This window comes from Sturnira hondurensis, unplaced genomic scaffold (assembly GCF_014824575.4).
Source record: "Sturnira hondurensis isolate 20B ecotype Veracruz unplaced genomic scaffold, ASM1482457v3 Scaffold0003090, whole genome shotgun sequence".
Taxonomy (NCBI): Eukaryota; Metazoa; Chordata; class Mammalia; order Chiroptera; family Phyllostomidae; genus Sturnira; species Sturnira hondurensis.
In genome coordinates, this window is record NW_028075721.1 from 8415023 (window position 1) to 8431311 (window position 16289).

The following is a 16289-nucleotide window of genomic DNA, read 5'->3' on the forward strand; positions in this document are numbered from 1 at the left end:
AAATAAGATTCTGAGTTCTCTGCAGTAGAAATGATCTCACACAGTTGCAGATGTGGAAGTTTCTAGCCAGTGCACTTGCTGTCATTTTTTGTGTGTCCAAATAATGCCCATCTAGTGTGGTGTGGCCTTGTCCTAAAGTGCAGGCATGTGGCAGCAGTCCTTTCACACGGTGATTTCTGTCGTGTCTGCAGCTGCGGTTGATAGACTGGGGCCTCGCCGAGTTCTACCACCCTGCTCAGGAGTACAATGTCCGCGTGGCCTCCAGGTACTTCAAGGGACCCGAGCTCCTGGTGGACTACCAGGTAAGGTGGTCAGCGGGGCGCCGCTGGGCTGTTTCGTGTCTCCTTAGGGCTTCTCCTTGGCTTTCCCAGGTTTCCCTCTCCTGGTTTTTACTTGGCCAGTTTGGATACATTCAGAATTCAGTCTTTGTTGCACCTCAGAATGACAACTTCAGATTTGCTTCAGCCGTCCCCTTTTCTTCCCCTCAGGAAAGTGTGACACCCTGACTGACTGTCTGTCCTTACTCCCTCAGATGTATGATTATAGCCTGGACATGTGGAGCTTGGGCTGTATGTTGGCAAGCATGATCTTTCGAAAGGAGCCCTTCTTCCACGGGCAGGACAACTACGACCAGGTGAGCGGGCGCCAGCTGGCTCATACCCACAGGGGGCAGATGCCAGGGGAGTCGCGTCGCTTGAGGGGTGCCGACCCTGAGCTGCGAAGTGCCGTTCAGTGCCTGCGTGCGTGCTCCTCTTCACGGGGAGAGCTTCACCGCATCGCCTGTGGTCAGCAGGTCCCCAAAGACAGGCGATGCCACCTTATACCCCACTGCAAAGCGAGCCTGTGAGGTTGGGCACCTCCTTGTCTAGTAAAACTGGGCTTCAATCATTGGACTGTGACGTCCTCACAGTCCTCAGCTTCTAGAAGATGGTTGTCGTGAGTTGCATGATCATTTTAAAGGCCCTGTGGAAATCTGCACTCGTGTGAACGTCGTGCCCTTGGGTGTGCTGCCTGTCTCCTGTAGGCCTGCAACTGTGTCGGGTCCCTGGAGGCTTGGTAACGTGGAAGTTCTAATGCCTCCTCCCGGCGTCTGCGCAGGTGCACAGTGAGTTCTGTGCTCAGCAGTTTGGTCAGTGTATTCTGTGTTGCAGCTCGTTCGCATCGCGAAGGTTCTGGGCACGGACGAACTGTACGGGTACCTGAAGAAGTATCACATAGACCTGGACCCCCACTTCAACGACATCCTGGGACAGTGAGTAAGGGGGGGTACTTGTCCCAGTGCAGAAGTGGAAAGTTTAGCCAAAATCGCTTTCTAAATCTCTTCTTCTTTCTAATTGTATCAAACTTGAAATGGCCTTCTTTTTCCCATGTATATTTCTTAACTAATTTTGAGATATTTGGGCATTGTTTACCTATATCTTCTCATAGTTTTACTTCTAAGAGATACAATGTAAGACAAAATTACGATGTTGCAGAAAAAAGCTTTCTGTGATAGCAGATGCTTGTTTCAATGGGAAATCTTAGGAAGTGGATTCTTTGAATAATCAGAGACAATTTTTCTTGTTCCGTGTAATGGATTTTCTGTAAGGTAGCAAATTTTAAAGCATATTTCAGACAGAGTGTTGAAAAGCAAATGTTGTGTTGAAAATTTTCAAACAGCACTTGACAGCATTTTATGAAGCTCCATGCTTCTAAGGCCTGCAGTGCTGAGTAAGGAGAATTACTCGGTCACCTCCACGCCCCACCCAGAACTGACTGGAGACCATCTGAAACTTTTACATCCAAATCAGACGGACAGGATTTAATTGATCCTGCTTGATAGTTACCGAGCGCTGTCCTATTTGATGGGGACACTGTGATCATAGCTAGGGGGCGGGGCAGGTCGCAGCAAGAATGAGATTTAAGGAGCTTGTAATCAGTGCAGTTTTCTAAGATTTTGTTGGTTTTAGTCCTACTGGGCAAGGATTCTTGTTGAAGTGAATCTCGGAGTGAATGCGTTCCTCTCCTCTCAGACATTCACGGAAACGCTGGGAAAACTTCATCCACAGTGAGAACAGACACCTCGTCAGCCCCGAGGCCCTAGACCTTCTGGACAAACTTCTGCGATACGACCATCAACAGAGACTGACTGCCAAAGAGGCCATGGAGCACCCGTACTTCTGTGCGTGTCCGGGCAGCTTCTCGGGGCCACGTGGGCTGGAGGGAAATTCTCTCACTCTTTATCTCAGAGGCCATTCGGGAGAATTCTAGGTATTTCTTTGGATGGAATGCCAGTGGAATTCGGCCTCATTAGTTCTAGACTGTTGAGCCAACTTGGCAGGTCTGTTTCCTGAGCTTCAACAGTTATTTGCTTGTTCGCCACTGTAGCTCCCCTGAGTCTGGTCTTTTTGACCATTCCTGGTGGCCCTGAGTTGATAGATCGCAAGTATCTAAAATTTGTTTTCAAATGTATACACTTATGTGGAAATCTAATGAAAGATTTCCCGCCCCCTGCAGAAGGCAGGTAATTAGTTGAAAATAATGTAACCAATAGTATAATTTTAAAGAAGGGAATAAGTTCAGTGAACAAGGAGCTGAGGAAAGGAAAGCGAGCATGAGAAGACCTGACCCAAATGCTATCTGAATTCCCGACCTCCTGGTCTCACTTCAGAGGCTGTGTATGAATTCTGTTCATGTGGTTGCTTATTGTTGAGGGTGCACGCGGTTCCTCCTCCCCCAATGAAGCATGTCTCACACTTCGGTCGTTAGGTCAGTGTGACGATTTGGCCTAGTCGAGAGACTGAGAACAAGGGAGTTAAGTGAATGACCTGTCTCAGCGCACTGTCGGAATCGAAGGGAAACTTCCAGCCTGTCTTGCTAGACCAACATGCACTCTTGCCTTCTCCTCTTTCCCCTCTGGAGACTAACTGAAACTTGCCTGAAGATGACATCACTCTCTGGCCTGGGACCTGCTGGCCCCTCCGCGTTAGTGTGCAGCGCAGGTGGGAGGTCTCGCCCTCAGTATCCGGACGGCAGATTGGTGCCACCTGTGTGTCCTCCTTCCAGTTGCTGGCACCGCAAGCTCTTCCCACCCTTTGAGTCAGATTGAATTAAGACCACTGGTGTTTACGATATACAATTCATGATCTATCTGCTTTTCTGAACACACATCATCTGTTTAAAAACGTTCTTAGCTACTATTGCTTAAAATGGCCAGGCCTTCTAATGGCTCTTTTTGCTCAGTCTTTAAGGGAAATCATACATAAGAAAGCCAGGAGAAATTCAGGGCAGTGGGAAGTGCGTGTGTCTGTGCCGCTCTTTTCCGTGAGCCTCAGTGGTTGAACTTGCCCTCCCAGGAAGTGTAAGAGCGATTCCTGTGACCGTTTTCCAGTGTCTGTAACTTGGCTTGCCTTCCCGACCCTGACTTTCCCACAGTGTCTCTCTCCGTCTCAAGGGGGAAGGGTTGGATTCGGTGAGATATTCTCGCCCACGCTGACCAGCCTGCTTCTGCTGACTTGGCTCCGTTGTCTTGCAGACCCCGTGGTGAAGGAGCAGTCCCAGCCCTGTGCGGATAATGCTGTACTTTCCAGTGGTCTCACGGCAGCCCGATGAAGACTGGAAAGCGACGGGTAATGCGGCATTGATGCTTGCCAATAAAACGAACCAACCAAACACAAATCTTGAAGGAAAACTGCAGTGTGATAAAGAGAAATTCTAGTCATTCCTTCTAAACGCAAAGAAGAGTAAAGGCCTAAAAGTCTGTCAAAAAAGAAACAAACTCCCCAGTAATAGTCTAGAGGGAGCTGCCGCTCTGGCAGCGAGCGAGACAATGCACATAGTTCAGGACCTGAGGGGCCTCTCCCTCTGGAACGCACGGGAGATGGGGGCTCGGAGCTGCTGTGAGGTCACCTTTGTTTAACGGGAGGCGGCTGCTGAGTTGCCCTGCTGGGTCACCACGCTCTGCCGGTCTGACTTCCTGTCTGTCCCACCGTGGGCTGGGTTTCCCTGGGTGAGGTTCAGGCCCCGTGGTAGCGGCACGTCAGCAGTCAGTCTGTACCGACACACCAGCCTCATTCACGAAAAGGAGACATTGAAACAGTAACAGTATTTTTTTTAAACTCTTCTACAAATTCATGTTTTATGTATTTTTTTATGACATGAGCTCTCTAGGAAATGTACCTCATCCCTGCAGTTTCCTTCTAAGTGCATTCATTTGGGAGCGAACTGCAGCCACTCCTACGAGTCCCCTTTGATGTCAGCAGACATCACAGGAGGTTACTTCACATCTTCTGATGCCGTGAACAGGTCCGTCTGTCTCATCAAAAGTGATGCTAAGTGCACATCTTAGAGCTCACCATACCCTTTGTTATTCTGCCTAACCGTAAAATCTTGTGGCTATTTTTTTGTGTAGCTTTTTAAAATTTTTTTTTTTGCAGCCGTGTAAGGAAACCTCACTGTGTCCCAGCACATCCCTTTGTTGCACCTGCTTTAACGCATCCCCTGAAACAGACTTTTTGTTCACGTCCACAGTAAAGCTGGAAGGTCAGTCTTTAGGCAGGGAGGGAAAGGGAGAAAGGGTTCCATGAGAATTTATTCAGGAATGACCTAGTCACTGAAAAAAACATACTTCCCCATCTCCACTCCCTTTTTGCCTTTTTTGGTCCCCGTGAGAAATAACTTCCCGATGTAATCAGGGTAATCTGCATTTTCAAGCTCCGATGGGTAACACATGAGTGTGACAAGTCCGTGTCGCGCGCTGGGCTGGCGGGTGGGCATGGCCATCCCGTAACCCGGGCAGCTGAGGAGAGCAGCGTGCAGTAGGTTGGGGGGAGAAAGTGGAGCTCCTGGGATAGGTCTTGTGAGAGCATCGCGCGAGCCTTCAGGTAGCAAAGGAAGCTAGAGTTTGTTTTAAAGAGGAAAAAATAGGGCTGATTTCCTTTGGGGGCTTGTCCCCAACACGGTTTGCGAGCAGCCCCCTCACCCCAGCCGCAGAGCCCACCGCAGCGGTGGGAACTCCCACACCTAGGCCAGAGCCAGAGGCGGCTGCCACCGCTTCACAGTTAGGGTTTCTTTATTAACTGTTTAATAATGCCATACGTTTCTATAAGGTTAGATTGTTTATTTGAAAACATCTGTTTACATTCCATATTCCAATAAAATCATATTGGTATTGGTAGCAGGTCCTATCTATAAATGTAGACTCTATTTTTGTCATTTGGTTGGTGGGAACTTAAAATACAAATAAAACTCTTATTACAGAGTTGAGCTTACAGGTTAAAAAGTGAAAGTAAGATCCCAAAGCCAGGAAATGCATTCTGTTAAGGTTCTCACACCAATACTGCCTGCCTGCAGTGCACACTCTGTGTGTGAATGTGTACATTTGTTCTACCTGAGAAAGACGAGACACGAGCTTGTGGCCGAAGCTGTATCGCTGTGTCAGGCAGTAGAACTCGGTGTTCGGATTGTCAGAAGCCTTCTAACGGGCTCCTTGAGGCAACCCTGAACTTGGTTGACACCCAGATGTGCCTCTGTGTGTCTGTCCTGCCCGCCACGCCCCTCTCCTTTGTCCCCGTGCCCTCCTCTGACACCTTTAATTCGCCTGTCTGGACCAGGGAGGGGGAGCCTGCAGGAGGGTCTTGGTGAAGTAGTGACCCTGTTCTCCCCTGGGTCCCCAGAGGCAGTAAAAGCATCTAGAGAGGAGCCGGGTGGTGTCCTGGTGCCGCCCTCTCCGGTAGTATCATGGAGCGGGTGTGGGCGGCCCCCTGCCTGGCCGTGGGTTCGGTCACTGCAGCTCTGACACAGGAGCCATGCCTCCTCTGGTGCAGTTTGCTTCCCACCCTGTGCTCCCCTCTCTTCATGCCTTAGACGTGCAGCAACACTGAGCTGGAAACACTCCCTCCTTTCTGGGTATGGTTTTGATGCCCAGCTTGCTGGCCGGCTGTGACTGTAGGTGGGTTTTCCCCCAAACTGAAGTGAGTCCAGTCCAGACCTCTTCTCCTTTACTTGTCTCCCAACACCATTTTATGTCCGGGCGGACCCAGCTCCCTTGAGATTTCTGAGCCGTTACCTGGGTTAGGAGATGGTCTTGGAGAGTTCTGGGAATGAGAGGTGGTGTGTGTGTATGTGTATGTCTAATATTTAGACTAAGCTATGGCAGATTCACCCACCCAGTATTTTTCAGTTAGCACATTGTTAAATTCATCTCAGTAATTTTCATTAGATACTCATTTGCTTCATTACCTTACAACAGGTTAAAAGTGCCTACAACAGGGACTTATTCTTTCCTAAAGAAAAGCAAAAAAAGGGGAACAGGGTAGTGTTGTGCTGTCATCTCAGGTACTGCCTACGTTTAGGGACGTAGACCTGGTTTGGCAGGGACAGCAGGTCCCTGTACCAGACACAGGTGGTGTGTCGCAGTCTGCCAACCACGGCGGGCATGATACCTGCAGGGACCGGCTCCAGCTGAGGGGTCCGGAGGCGAGAGCAGAGCTGCCGGCATTTCCATCCGTGGTTTACTTGTGGTCGACCTCTCCCTGGATCGGTTCAGCCAGCCCAGCCCGTTCCATCCCCGTGGTGGGCGGCTGGCTGGGCAGGGGGAGCCATCAAATGTAGAAGCAGACCAAGCGTCCGTGGGCCTCCCTCCCAGCCAGAGGAGTGCTGGTGCCAGGGCCAGCTCCGCAGGGCACCAGACGCATCGGTCGCTCCGCCGGGTCTCCTGGCAGACCTCTGTAGCAGTTGGGTCCTCACAAGGCTCGAAGGAAGGTACTCTGACTGACTAGTTAGAGGAGGCATCAGAACTTGGAACTCTAGGGGGCTGGGGGAGAGGCCGAGGCAGTGGACTCTTGGGAAGGGGAACCAGAAAGAAAGATAGTCAAACAGTAGATCTTGATGAGGGAACAGGACTTCCCGAGGAGAGGAAGCCCTAGGGGGCACAAAGGTCATGTTCTGGAGTGTGCCCTGAGGTGGACACTGCCCCCTGGACTGGTTCCAGTAGGACCCAAAGGTGCTCTCGAGGCAGACGCTGAGTCCCAGACAGAGCTGGCGGCCTTGGGGCTCAGTCTGGGCCTACTCAGGGAAATGACTTAGGTTCTCCCAGGTGCTGCGTTGCTGAGGGCGGGAGAAAAGTTATTCTGGGACACAAGCAACAATTGGAGGGATTTTTATATATGCATCAAAGTAGATCTAACAGCCCCGTTAGTAGTTCCCCTTAATGCCGGTTCAATTAAATGACTTGTTTAGAAACCTGTGTTACTGTATGAACACCCACAGGCAAAAGACTTCCCTCCCACAGATGAATGAGTGGGTAATTGATCAAAGTCAAGGTCATTGAAATATAAATTCTTGCAAAAGCAGGGTCCACATGAGCACACGAGAAGCCAAAGTTTGTGAGCTTGGAAATCTAAGACCAAGTGTCCTGCCTTTAAAAACCTAACCCCAGGGTGGGAGCGGAGGCGGGGAAACTGCTGATTCAACCAGCGATGACGTTGCTGCCAAGCCGTGTGGACGTGTTGGTGAAAATGACCCCGTGTGGTGGAGGCTGGCGGAGCGGTGCGGTTATGCGGGTGGGGCGTGCTTTTGTGTAGAGACTCGATGTGCTACAAATGTGATACTTAATCCTGAACTACATGTATTGAGGATTGTTTCTTTTTTTTTTTTAAACTTTAACTGAATCAATAAATTAACAGTTTTTCACTTGCTGGCTTTTCTTGCTGTAAATGGTGACTAAGAGTTGGGACAGAAATCCAGATCTTCAAGAACCGGAATCGACTTTCCTTCCGTTTCCAGAAGGGCGGCACTGGCTGGTTGGTGCCCTTCACAAGTGAGCACTTCAGGGTCGAGTGGCCGCCTCCACACCCCGGGTGGCTGAGCTGCGACTTCCGTGCTGCTGCCCTTACAGGGAAAAGAGACCCCATGCTAACTCCTGTTGCACAAATAAAAACGCTCCTCACCACCAGCTTTCCAGAGAGGGCAACACGCTACTGCCACGGGGACCTTACGCTTGCATTGCCTGTCGCGGGGGAGAGGAGGGACAAACCTCGTGCTACAAAGGTGTGTGTGATGGACGCGGTGCGTCGCCCTGGCGTGAAGACCTAGCCAGAGAGGTGGGACTGGCGTGTCTCGGTATTTGCTTCTGAGCCGCACCCCTCCAGACACCTGCTAGGGACAGACCTGTTCTGCTACACCACGGTTGAACGTCTGAGGCCGTGTTCTGCGTTTAGGGAAGTCTGTCCCCACCCTGTTCTCCGCTGCAGGAGTGGCACCTGCTGTTGAGCAGGTGGTGGTGTCTCCCTTCTGCCTGCCTGACCCTTCTGTGGAGTTGGATGCTTGGAAGTCAGTTTCCGACGTGTTTAAAGGCAAACGCATTTCTGCCCTGCGCACCCTGTGGCCTTCGGCCCACCCCTTGCCCTCAGCAAGCTCTCACGGAGCGATGTTTCCGTGTGGCGGCCTCCGGGGTGCACAGCCCGCCCTTCCCCTCTCGGTGCTGCCGTCCTGAGACAGCGCTGCCAGAATTCCGCTGTCACCGTCTCAGTGCCCACTCCACTGTGCCGGGCAGGGAAGGAGGAACGCTTTTCAGGCCATGCCGGACAGCCGCTCCCAGGGGAGAGTTAAAAAAAAACATGGGTGGGCAAAGGCAGGCTTCCTGCTGTGAGTGCACTGTGTCCTGTGCCAGTCCTTTGAGTAACAGCTCTAAGAATCGCTTGTCTTTTTCCACGTGAACAACTGTAAACCCACTTTTGCCCGTTCCTGTGAATGAGCTAGTTCCCTTTCTGCTTTTTAAAAGTGGACCTGGCCCCTTTCCTGTGTACAAGACAGGCATCTAGTCCCACGCTGTCCTTGGTACATGGTATCAGCTCTGAGGGTGCACTGCGGAACTTGGAGCTTGGTGTGCACAGAACGGCCAGTGCCTGGACCCGAGAGGCGGGGAAGAGACTTGGTCGCCCATGTGGTGCACAGAACGTTCCCCCTGCTCTCACGGAAGGCCCACGGAGACTGTTAGTGGTGACCAGAAGAGGAAGTGTGGAAAGGGTACGAGTTGAAGCCCGAGATTGTGGTTCTGACTAGGCGCTCCACCGATGGCGTGGGAAAGTCAAGCTTGCGCAGTGTTCCCAGCCCTCTTCAGGAGCAGGAGGCCTGTCCTCGCTCCGTCCTGTTGATTAATGCCATCTTTCCCCTCCTCCCATCTCTCTCTCCCCAGGTCTGTTGCGGTGCCTCTCACTTTTCCATAAGCAGAACAAGATCCAAATCAAACGTCTGAACGTGTGTAGAGAGAGCACGTTCCGTGAGCAGACACAACACGGTGGCAGGCTTGGCGAGCGCGAACTAGACCAGCTGCGGGGCAGCCCACCACCGTGTATCAAACCTCACTTCCGAATGTAAAAGGCTCACACGCCTTTGGCTTCCTGTTGACTTCCTCCTGACCCAGACAGCATGGGAAATGTGAAGGGTATGCAAAATGGTTGTTGGCTACTGTTGTTCCCCGACGCCCCTTGGCGTCCTGTGGCCGCCTGCTTCCCAGCAGACCACAGGCTCTACAAGGGGGACGGGGGTGTATATGGCATGATGGGCAGTGACATATTATAATTTTAAAAGTATATATTATTGAATAAAAGGTTTTAAAAGAAACGTATGGAGAGTTTTCAGTATGGAAGGGGCCATTAACCGAGACCCATGGCCACAGGCGACCAAGTGAAATAGAAGAGCTTTTGTGACAGGTTCTAGGCAGGGACAGGAAGCCCCAGAAGTGAGGTGAGAAGGTTTTAAGGGTGCTCTGTATGACGGGAGCAGTTGAAGAGGGATGGTGAGCTCATCCTGGGAGAGGGGCTGTTGATTCGAGGAGACACTGAGCCAGGAAAGCCAGGCTTTGCCTTGAACACGCGTTTGTCCGCCCCTGACCTGTCCTCCCAAAGCGGGCCAGTCCCCAGTGATGGAGTGGTAGGTGAAGGTCACTTCCAGTGAACTCAGGAAGGTGCCCTGGCCCTTTCCGTTCCCCTTGCTCCTGCCTCCGTATCCATTCCACCTCCAAATCCCATCCCCTCTCCCCAAGCCCCCTTCCAAAAACAGCATCTTCACTTAGAGGATAGTTGAGTCTGCTGTCCTGAGGCAGGGCAGGGCTCTGGGGTGTTGGGTCCAGATCTGAGGGTGGCTTCTCATCGCGTTGAAAGGATGGAATGGAAGCGCTGGCTGTATTTGTTAAGTAAACAGACTCAACCTGTCTTACCAATGAACCTTACCTGGCTCCCTTAGTCCCCCACTCCGAGGACAGCTGTGCCACAGGAAAGGAAAAGCAGTGACAACCTGGTGGCTGCCCTTGTGTCTAGCGGTGCCCGCATCCTCCCACTGCCTTAGGGAGCAGAAGCCACAGGCAGATCCCAGGCCCCGGAGACTGGATGGGTGCCCACTGGTGCCCCACCAAAGCCATGTGGTCTGCACAGCTTTCTCCTGTGTTCTCTGCTGCTTGTCCAGAACAGGTGACTGGCAGTCCAGGTGTGGATACTCACTTTTGAAGCAATTGTGGGGGGGAAGCATAGAGGCCTCTCGGCCACCATGGCGTCACAGTGTCCCTTGGATCAGCTGCTGTCACATCCAGGCAGTTCCTGATGTGGGAGCCCAAATCCTCGACACCAGCTAGTGAGGGCCCGCAGGCCCACTGCCAGCGGACTGTGTAAGGCCACCAGGGCACCGGATGGGCGGGCGTGCTGCTTTCCAGCTCCGTCCCCGGCCTGGTGTCCTCAAGTGGTCTCTCTCACGAGGCCCTTTCTGGCTTATAGTTCTGCACATTTCTGTCAGTCTCCCAGACCTCCGCAACAGCATCTTGATACCTCATACGAGCATGTCCCTGGAACTCCTGTGACGTGCTTCGTGCGTGCGTGTTATCGACAGCATTTCATCGCCGTGTTGACCCACCGATGTTCGAGCGCCTTCGGACAGGACGGGTTTCTTCGGAGCGGTCACACGGTGGTTTGCCTGCGAGTTCTTTAGCAGCCGTGCAGAGCTTGAACTCCAGGCTCGCCTTCCAGTCTCCCCTCTCAGTCAAGGCCATCTGGGTGTGAAAGTCTTGTTTCCCAGCAACCTCTCAGCCAAGATACTCTTGTTTTTTGTGGATGATGATTGCTCAGTGGGAGAGTGGGTGTAGAAAGAAGTGGGGAAAGGAGATGTTTGTTTTTTTAATGTGGCTTTTGCCTTGAGAGAAAGGGATAAGAAACCTGCTAACTCAAGACCAGTCTAATGCTTATCCACAATGTGCTTGGACATTGAGAACATCAAGTCACATCTTCTAGTAATCCTGCTTGTGTTTGGGTTGTTTAAAGTAATGCTGAGTTTTCTTGATTACCAAAGTAATTATGTTCATGGTAAAATGTCATGTTACACCGAAGTAACGAATGCAAACCTCCCCCCAGCTGCGTGCCCACACATACAAAAACTCTCTTGGGATGTCACCACGGTTAAATTTGGTCTAACTTTCCAATTTGTTTCCTGCACATTTACTGGCATTTCTAAACTGTAATGACTTTTATTTTTACAGAAGTATAATCAGACTCTACATTCGCCTTCTGCAACTCATGTTTTCCCTTAGTTGTGAAAATCTTACTGTGTTAGCATGTATGGCTCTACCTCACTCCTTTTCATGCCTGTGTAGTATTCCATGATGTGATGTCCCATGGGGGGAGCAATCCCTTATTGGTAGGCTCTTATCAGTCCCATCACCAGTATTGCTGCAAGAAACAAATATGTAGATTGTTTTACACTGTATATTTGTGAGATAAACTAAAAAAATTTTATCTGTGCCATACGACTTTTTTTTTTAAAGGACATTGTTTTGATTCAGAGAAAACAGTTTTCCTTTCTCTCGCTGGTGTAGGTTGGAACCGTCATGCCTTTAGTCATGGAATTTTGGGGGGGCTCTGGCAGGCACTTGGGGCCTGGGTCCTGGGGCCCGGGACTTCCCAGGGGCCTACAGAGATGTTAGAGATCTGAAAAAAAAAAAAGGCGTTGGCTCTCACATAAGAAAGTTGCAAAATAAAAATAAACGCGATTAAATGTCTTTTCTAATCCTGCGAACTTCATTAAGTTAGTGGTTAGATTCAGTATTTTTCTAACATATTTTTCTCGTGATAATTAGTGAAGTCACAGACAAGCACAAAATCAATTTTAAAAGGAATTTCTAAAGATCTTTTCAAAACTACAGGAAAAAAGTTATCTTAAGCATGAAAAGTGGCTTCCTTTTAATATGTCTGAAGCGCTGTAGGAGACCTTCAAAACCGAGCCTGCGGAGGGCTGGCCAGAGTATACTGAGAGGCGGGACAGATGAGCCTGGTGTGTCTGCAGTGTTGAGGCGGGGCGGTCGTTGTGGACTGTTCCATACACTGTTAAAACAATGCACATCTCAAATGCATTGTGCTAAGCAGCCAGGCTCAAAATGCTACCTACTGAACGATTCCATCTAGATTAAATTCTGGAAAAGGCAAAAGTATCTGTAGTAGGGAGAGAGAAGAGATCCACAGTTGCCAGGGGTGCAGGGGATGTTGGGGGAAGGGTCTGACTACAGAGGGATGGCATGGGAGAGTTTGGGGGCAGGGCCATGGAACTGTTCTGTGTTCTGAATGTGGCCATGGTTATGATTTGGTGCCTTTGTCAAGACTACACCAAAAAGTGCATTTTCCTGTGTGTGAGTTTAAAAGTCCATTTTAAAGGTAACATAATGTGCAAGAGCCCAACAGAGTTCCATTTGAACTTCACTCTCAGAGTAGAAGGAGCTTCATCTGCCCACCACGGGCTGTTTTACTTGACGATGTCGGGGCGGATGGTCTTTGGATAGAACCCCTGGACTCGGTGGTCCTCCTCCTGCCAGCTGAAAGCCCAGTCACTGCTGCTCCTCCCCATCCCCACCAGCAAGGAGGGGTGGAGAATAAACTCTGCCTTACGGTGCACCTCAAGTCTCCCGGAGGCCAGGCACTCTCAAGTTCCTGGGCTTGGACGGGCACGAACAGGCGCTGTCCACTGGGTTTCAGCATCCGACCAGGGCTTTGTACGCTGGGAAGGGTTCTTACAGTTCTTAGTGTTTTAAACAATATCTCTGTTATTAAAGCTCTACATTTAAAATCTACTTTGTCTTGTGTCATTAAAATCAACTTATATATCTTGTTATAACTACAGACTAGTTGGTTTTGTATATAAATATGAACACCTAATCTTCAATCAGTGCTGAGTTAGTTCAAAATGTAATGGGTTAAACCATAAATATTGCTCGCCCACAGTCTAAGTTCCTTGGACATTTCAGAGTCACGCACGTATTTCATCTGTTTGGGTTGCACAACACTTTCAGTAGCTAATATCAAAGACCAAAAATCTGATGAGCCCTGGCTGGTGTAGCTCAGTGGATTGAGCACGGGCCTGCGAACCACACAATCGCAGTTCGATTCCCAGTCAAGGCAAATGCCTGGGTTGCAGGCCAGTTCCCAGCAGGGAACTCGCGAGAGGCAACCATACATTGATATTTCTCTCCTTCTCTCTTTCCCTTCCCCTCAAAAGATAAATAAAATCTTTTTAAAAAATCTGATGAAATCCTCCTAAGCATTCAAATACTAATATATCTTAAGTCTTAAATTCATAGATGTAATAAATAAAAAAGTTTAAACATTTGTTCACAAACTTAAATTTTCTCAGACATCTTTAAATTAAAAATCACAGAACTAATTTCAAATTCCTTGAAGCATTTCAAAGTATCAGATTCTCTAATACATTATGTTAAATATTTCAAGTATCCTAAGTAACACAAAATGTCACAATAATCAGAAACTTCCTGCTCATTTAGATGTGGATTACTGATGGGGTTTTATGTACTTGCTATAATCTCTGTGTGTGCTTTGTCACCTGACCAAGGCGACATTCAATCTAAACGCAGGACTGTGATTTGTTCATGGGCAGAGATTCTGGGCACCAGACTGGTTGCCCAGTGATGGTTCTACCCGAACTTCAGGTCACCAAACTAAGTCCCTTCTTTGAGTTATGGGATTCTCAAGAGCACCCTTATGTTGCACTTCATGCAATGACTTTATCTTTTCTATAATTTTTAGTTACGTATTTTTAGAGAGAGGGGAAGGGAGGGAGAAAGGGAGTGAAACATTGATTGGTTGCCTCTCGTATGTGCCCCCACCTGGGACTGAACCAGCAACCCAGGCATGTGCCTCAACCATGAATTGAACCAGCGATCCTTTGCCTCACAGGATAATGCCCAACCAACTAAGCCACACTGGCCACAGCCCTTTTCTGCAACTTTTAATGGCCTAATTTGTATCAGCTGAGCTGCTGTGCCTATTGCCCAAACTTTAGTTTTATTGTCTTAATAGATTCTGCTTTTTTTTTATGTATTACTTTTTAAAATGGACTCATCTACCCCTTTCTAACTGTAAAATCATTGAAGGAAGCAACTTATTAGCAAGGTTCTTCATCAACATAAACACCTTTATGTTGATGAAGAGAGAACAATCTTTTTCTTTTTAACTTTATTTGTCTATCCCCAGAAGGGAAGGGAAGGAGAGAGGGAGAGAAACATCAATGTATGCTTGCCTCTTGTGCATCCCCCGCTGGAAACCAGCCTGCAACCCAGGCATGTGCCCTGACTGGGAATCGAACCTCGATCCTTTGGTTCGCGCTCAATCCACCAAGCCACACCAGCCAGGGCAAGAGAGAACAATCTTGAAGTACAGTGTTGAATGTGTTTCTGTGAGTGACATCTGTAATTTTAGGTTAGTTCATTCTATGTTACCTTTGAAATGAAGGTCAGTGTCAGAGGTGACCATCTGGCTCTAGTTCATTCATTCATTCATTCATTCATGTGCGGGGTGCTCTACGTGCACAGGAGACACAGCATCTGGGAGAAGCATGCCAAAATCAAGCCCACAATAGGAGCAAAACATATTTGCTAAACACTAATTCATATTCTCCAAACCTTTGATCAGATTATCTTTCCTGTAGCCAAGGCTGTGATAGCAATGCATCTTGAACCCCACAGTTTGTGCGGACACTTGCTGCGGATGAGTAGTTAGGAGAAGCGAGCTCTCCCATTGCCTCCCTCAGCTTGCTCATCGATGGGCTGTCTGTTCAGGGCACCTAAGTCCACACGTGCCCAAGGTGTCTGCATTTTAACATTTAACCATTTCCATGGTGAAGGAGAGATGTGAGCAGGCAAATGGGACAGGTGGGCCCTTCCCAGCAGAAGGTCTTTACTGTCCGCATGGTAAGGCCATGACGTGGGGAGCCTGTGCTGGGCCTGCAGTGACCAGGAACCCCAGGTCCATGACTCTAATACACAGATTCAGCACATACTGACTATAATCCCATTTTTTCCGGCATGCGTTTTTGGCACTGGAAATATACCTACAAGTAAGACAGACTAAATTCTCTCCGAAACTCAAAGTCAAATGCAGGGAGATAGACAGTAAGTAACTATATAGACTATCGAGTGGTGATAAGTGTCACGAGAAGAATAAAGCAGAGTACAAGGAACAAGCAGTTGGTGTGTGGGGGGAGCTGCAAAATTATTTTCATTGCCCTAAAAGCCCTCTGTGCTCTGCTGTTCCTCTCTTCCCACCCCCGCCCCACCCCTGGCAAGCACTATCTTTTCAGTCTCCATAGTTTTGCCTTTTCCAGAGTCATATAGTTGGAACCAGACAGTATATAACTTTTTCAGATTGGCTTCTTTTACTTAGTAATATGCACTTCAGTTTCCTCCGTGTCTTTTCATGGCTTCATAGTTCATTTCTTTTGAGCACTAAATGATATTCCATTGTCTGCAGGTACCAGTTTATCTATTCACCTATTGAAGGATATCTTGCTTGCTTCCAGATTTGGGCAATTATGAATAAAGATGCTATAAATGTCCATGTACAGGACATTTCAACTTTTCAACTCCTTCTGGTAAATATCAAGGAGTGGGATTGTTGGATCTTATGGTAAATGTATGTTTAGTTTTGTAAAAATCTCCAAACTGTGTTTCAAAGTGGCTGTATAATTCTGCATTCCCACCAGCAGTGAATAAAGTTCCTGTTGTGCCACACCAGCATTTGGTGTTACCAGTGTTCGAGGGAACAGAATAAAAAATCCTGTGATAGACTCAGAGCACATGAAAATCTAATGTATAGTAAATGTGTTTCCCCCAGGATATTTTGAAAAATTTAATAACATCAGCCTTGTCTGGTGTGGCTCAGTGGATGGAGTGCAGGCCTGTGAACCAGTTCAATTCCCAGTCAGGGCACAGGCCTGGGTTGAGGGCCAGGTCCCCAGTAGGGGGCACATGAGAGGCAACCACA

The 16289-nt window shown here is 49.0% G+C and overlaps 1 protein-coding gene across 2 annotated transcripts in view; it reads left to right on the top strand.

The window, feature by feature from the left end:
• The window catches only part of CSNK2A2 (casein kinase 2 alpha 2), a 35188-nt gene extending 25589 nt beyond the window's left edge, over positions 1-9599 (top strand). The window contains exons 7-13 of one of the 2 annotated variants that reach the window (XR_005065820.1): positions 192-302; positions 533-634; positions 1152-1252; positions 2013-2161; positions 3515-3608; positions 7765-9006; positions 9176-9599. Coding sequence is in view for 1 of the 2 variants with exons in the window: in XM_037041614.1 (XP_036897509.1) it covers positions 192-302; positions 533-634; positions 1152-1252; positions 2013-2161; positions 3515-3591 (540 nt within the window). In the remaining variant the exon portion in view is untranslated. The remainder of the gene's footprint in view (positions 1-191; positions 303-532; positions 635-1151; positions 1253-2012; positions 2162-3514; positions 3609-7764; positions 9007-9175) is intronic. The other variant, XM_037041614.1, reaches the window with a different exon arrangement.
• The last annotated feature ends 6690 nt before the right edge of the window (positions 9600-16289 follow it).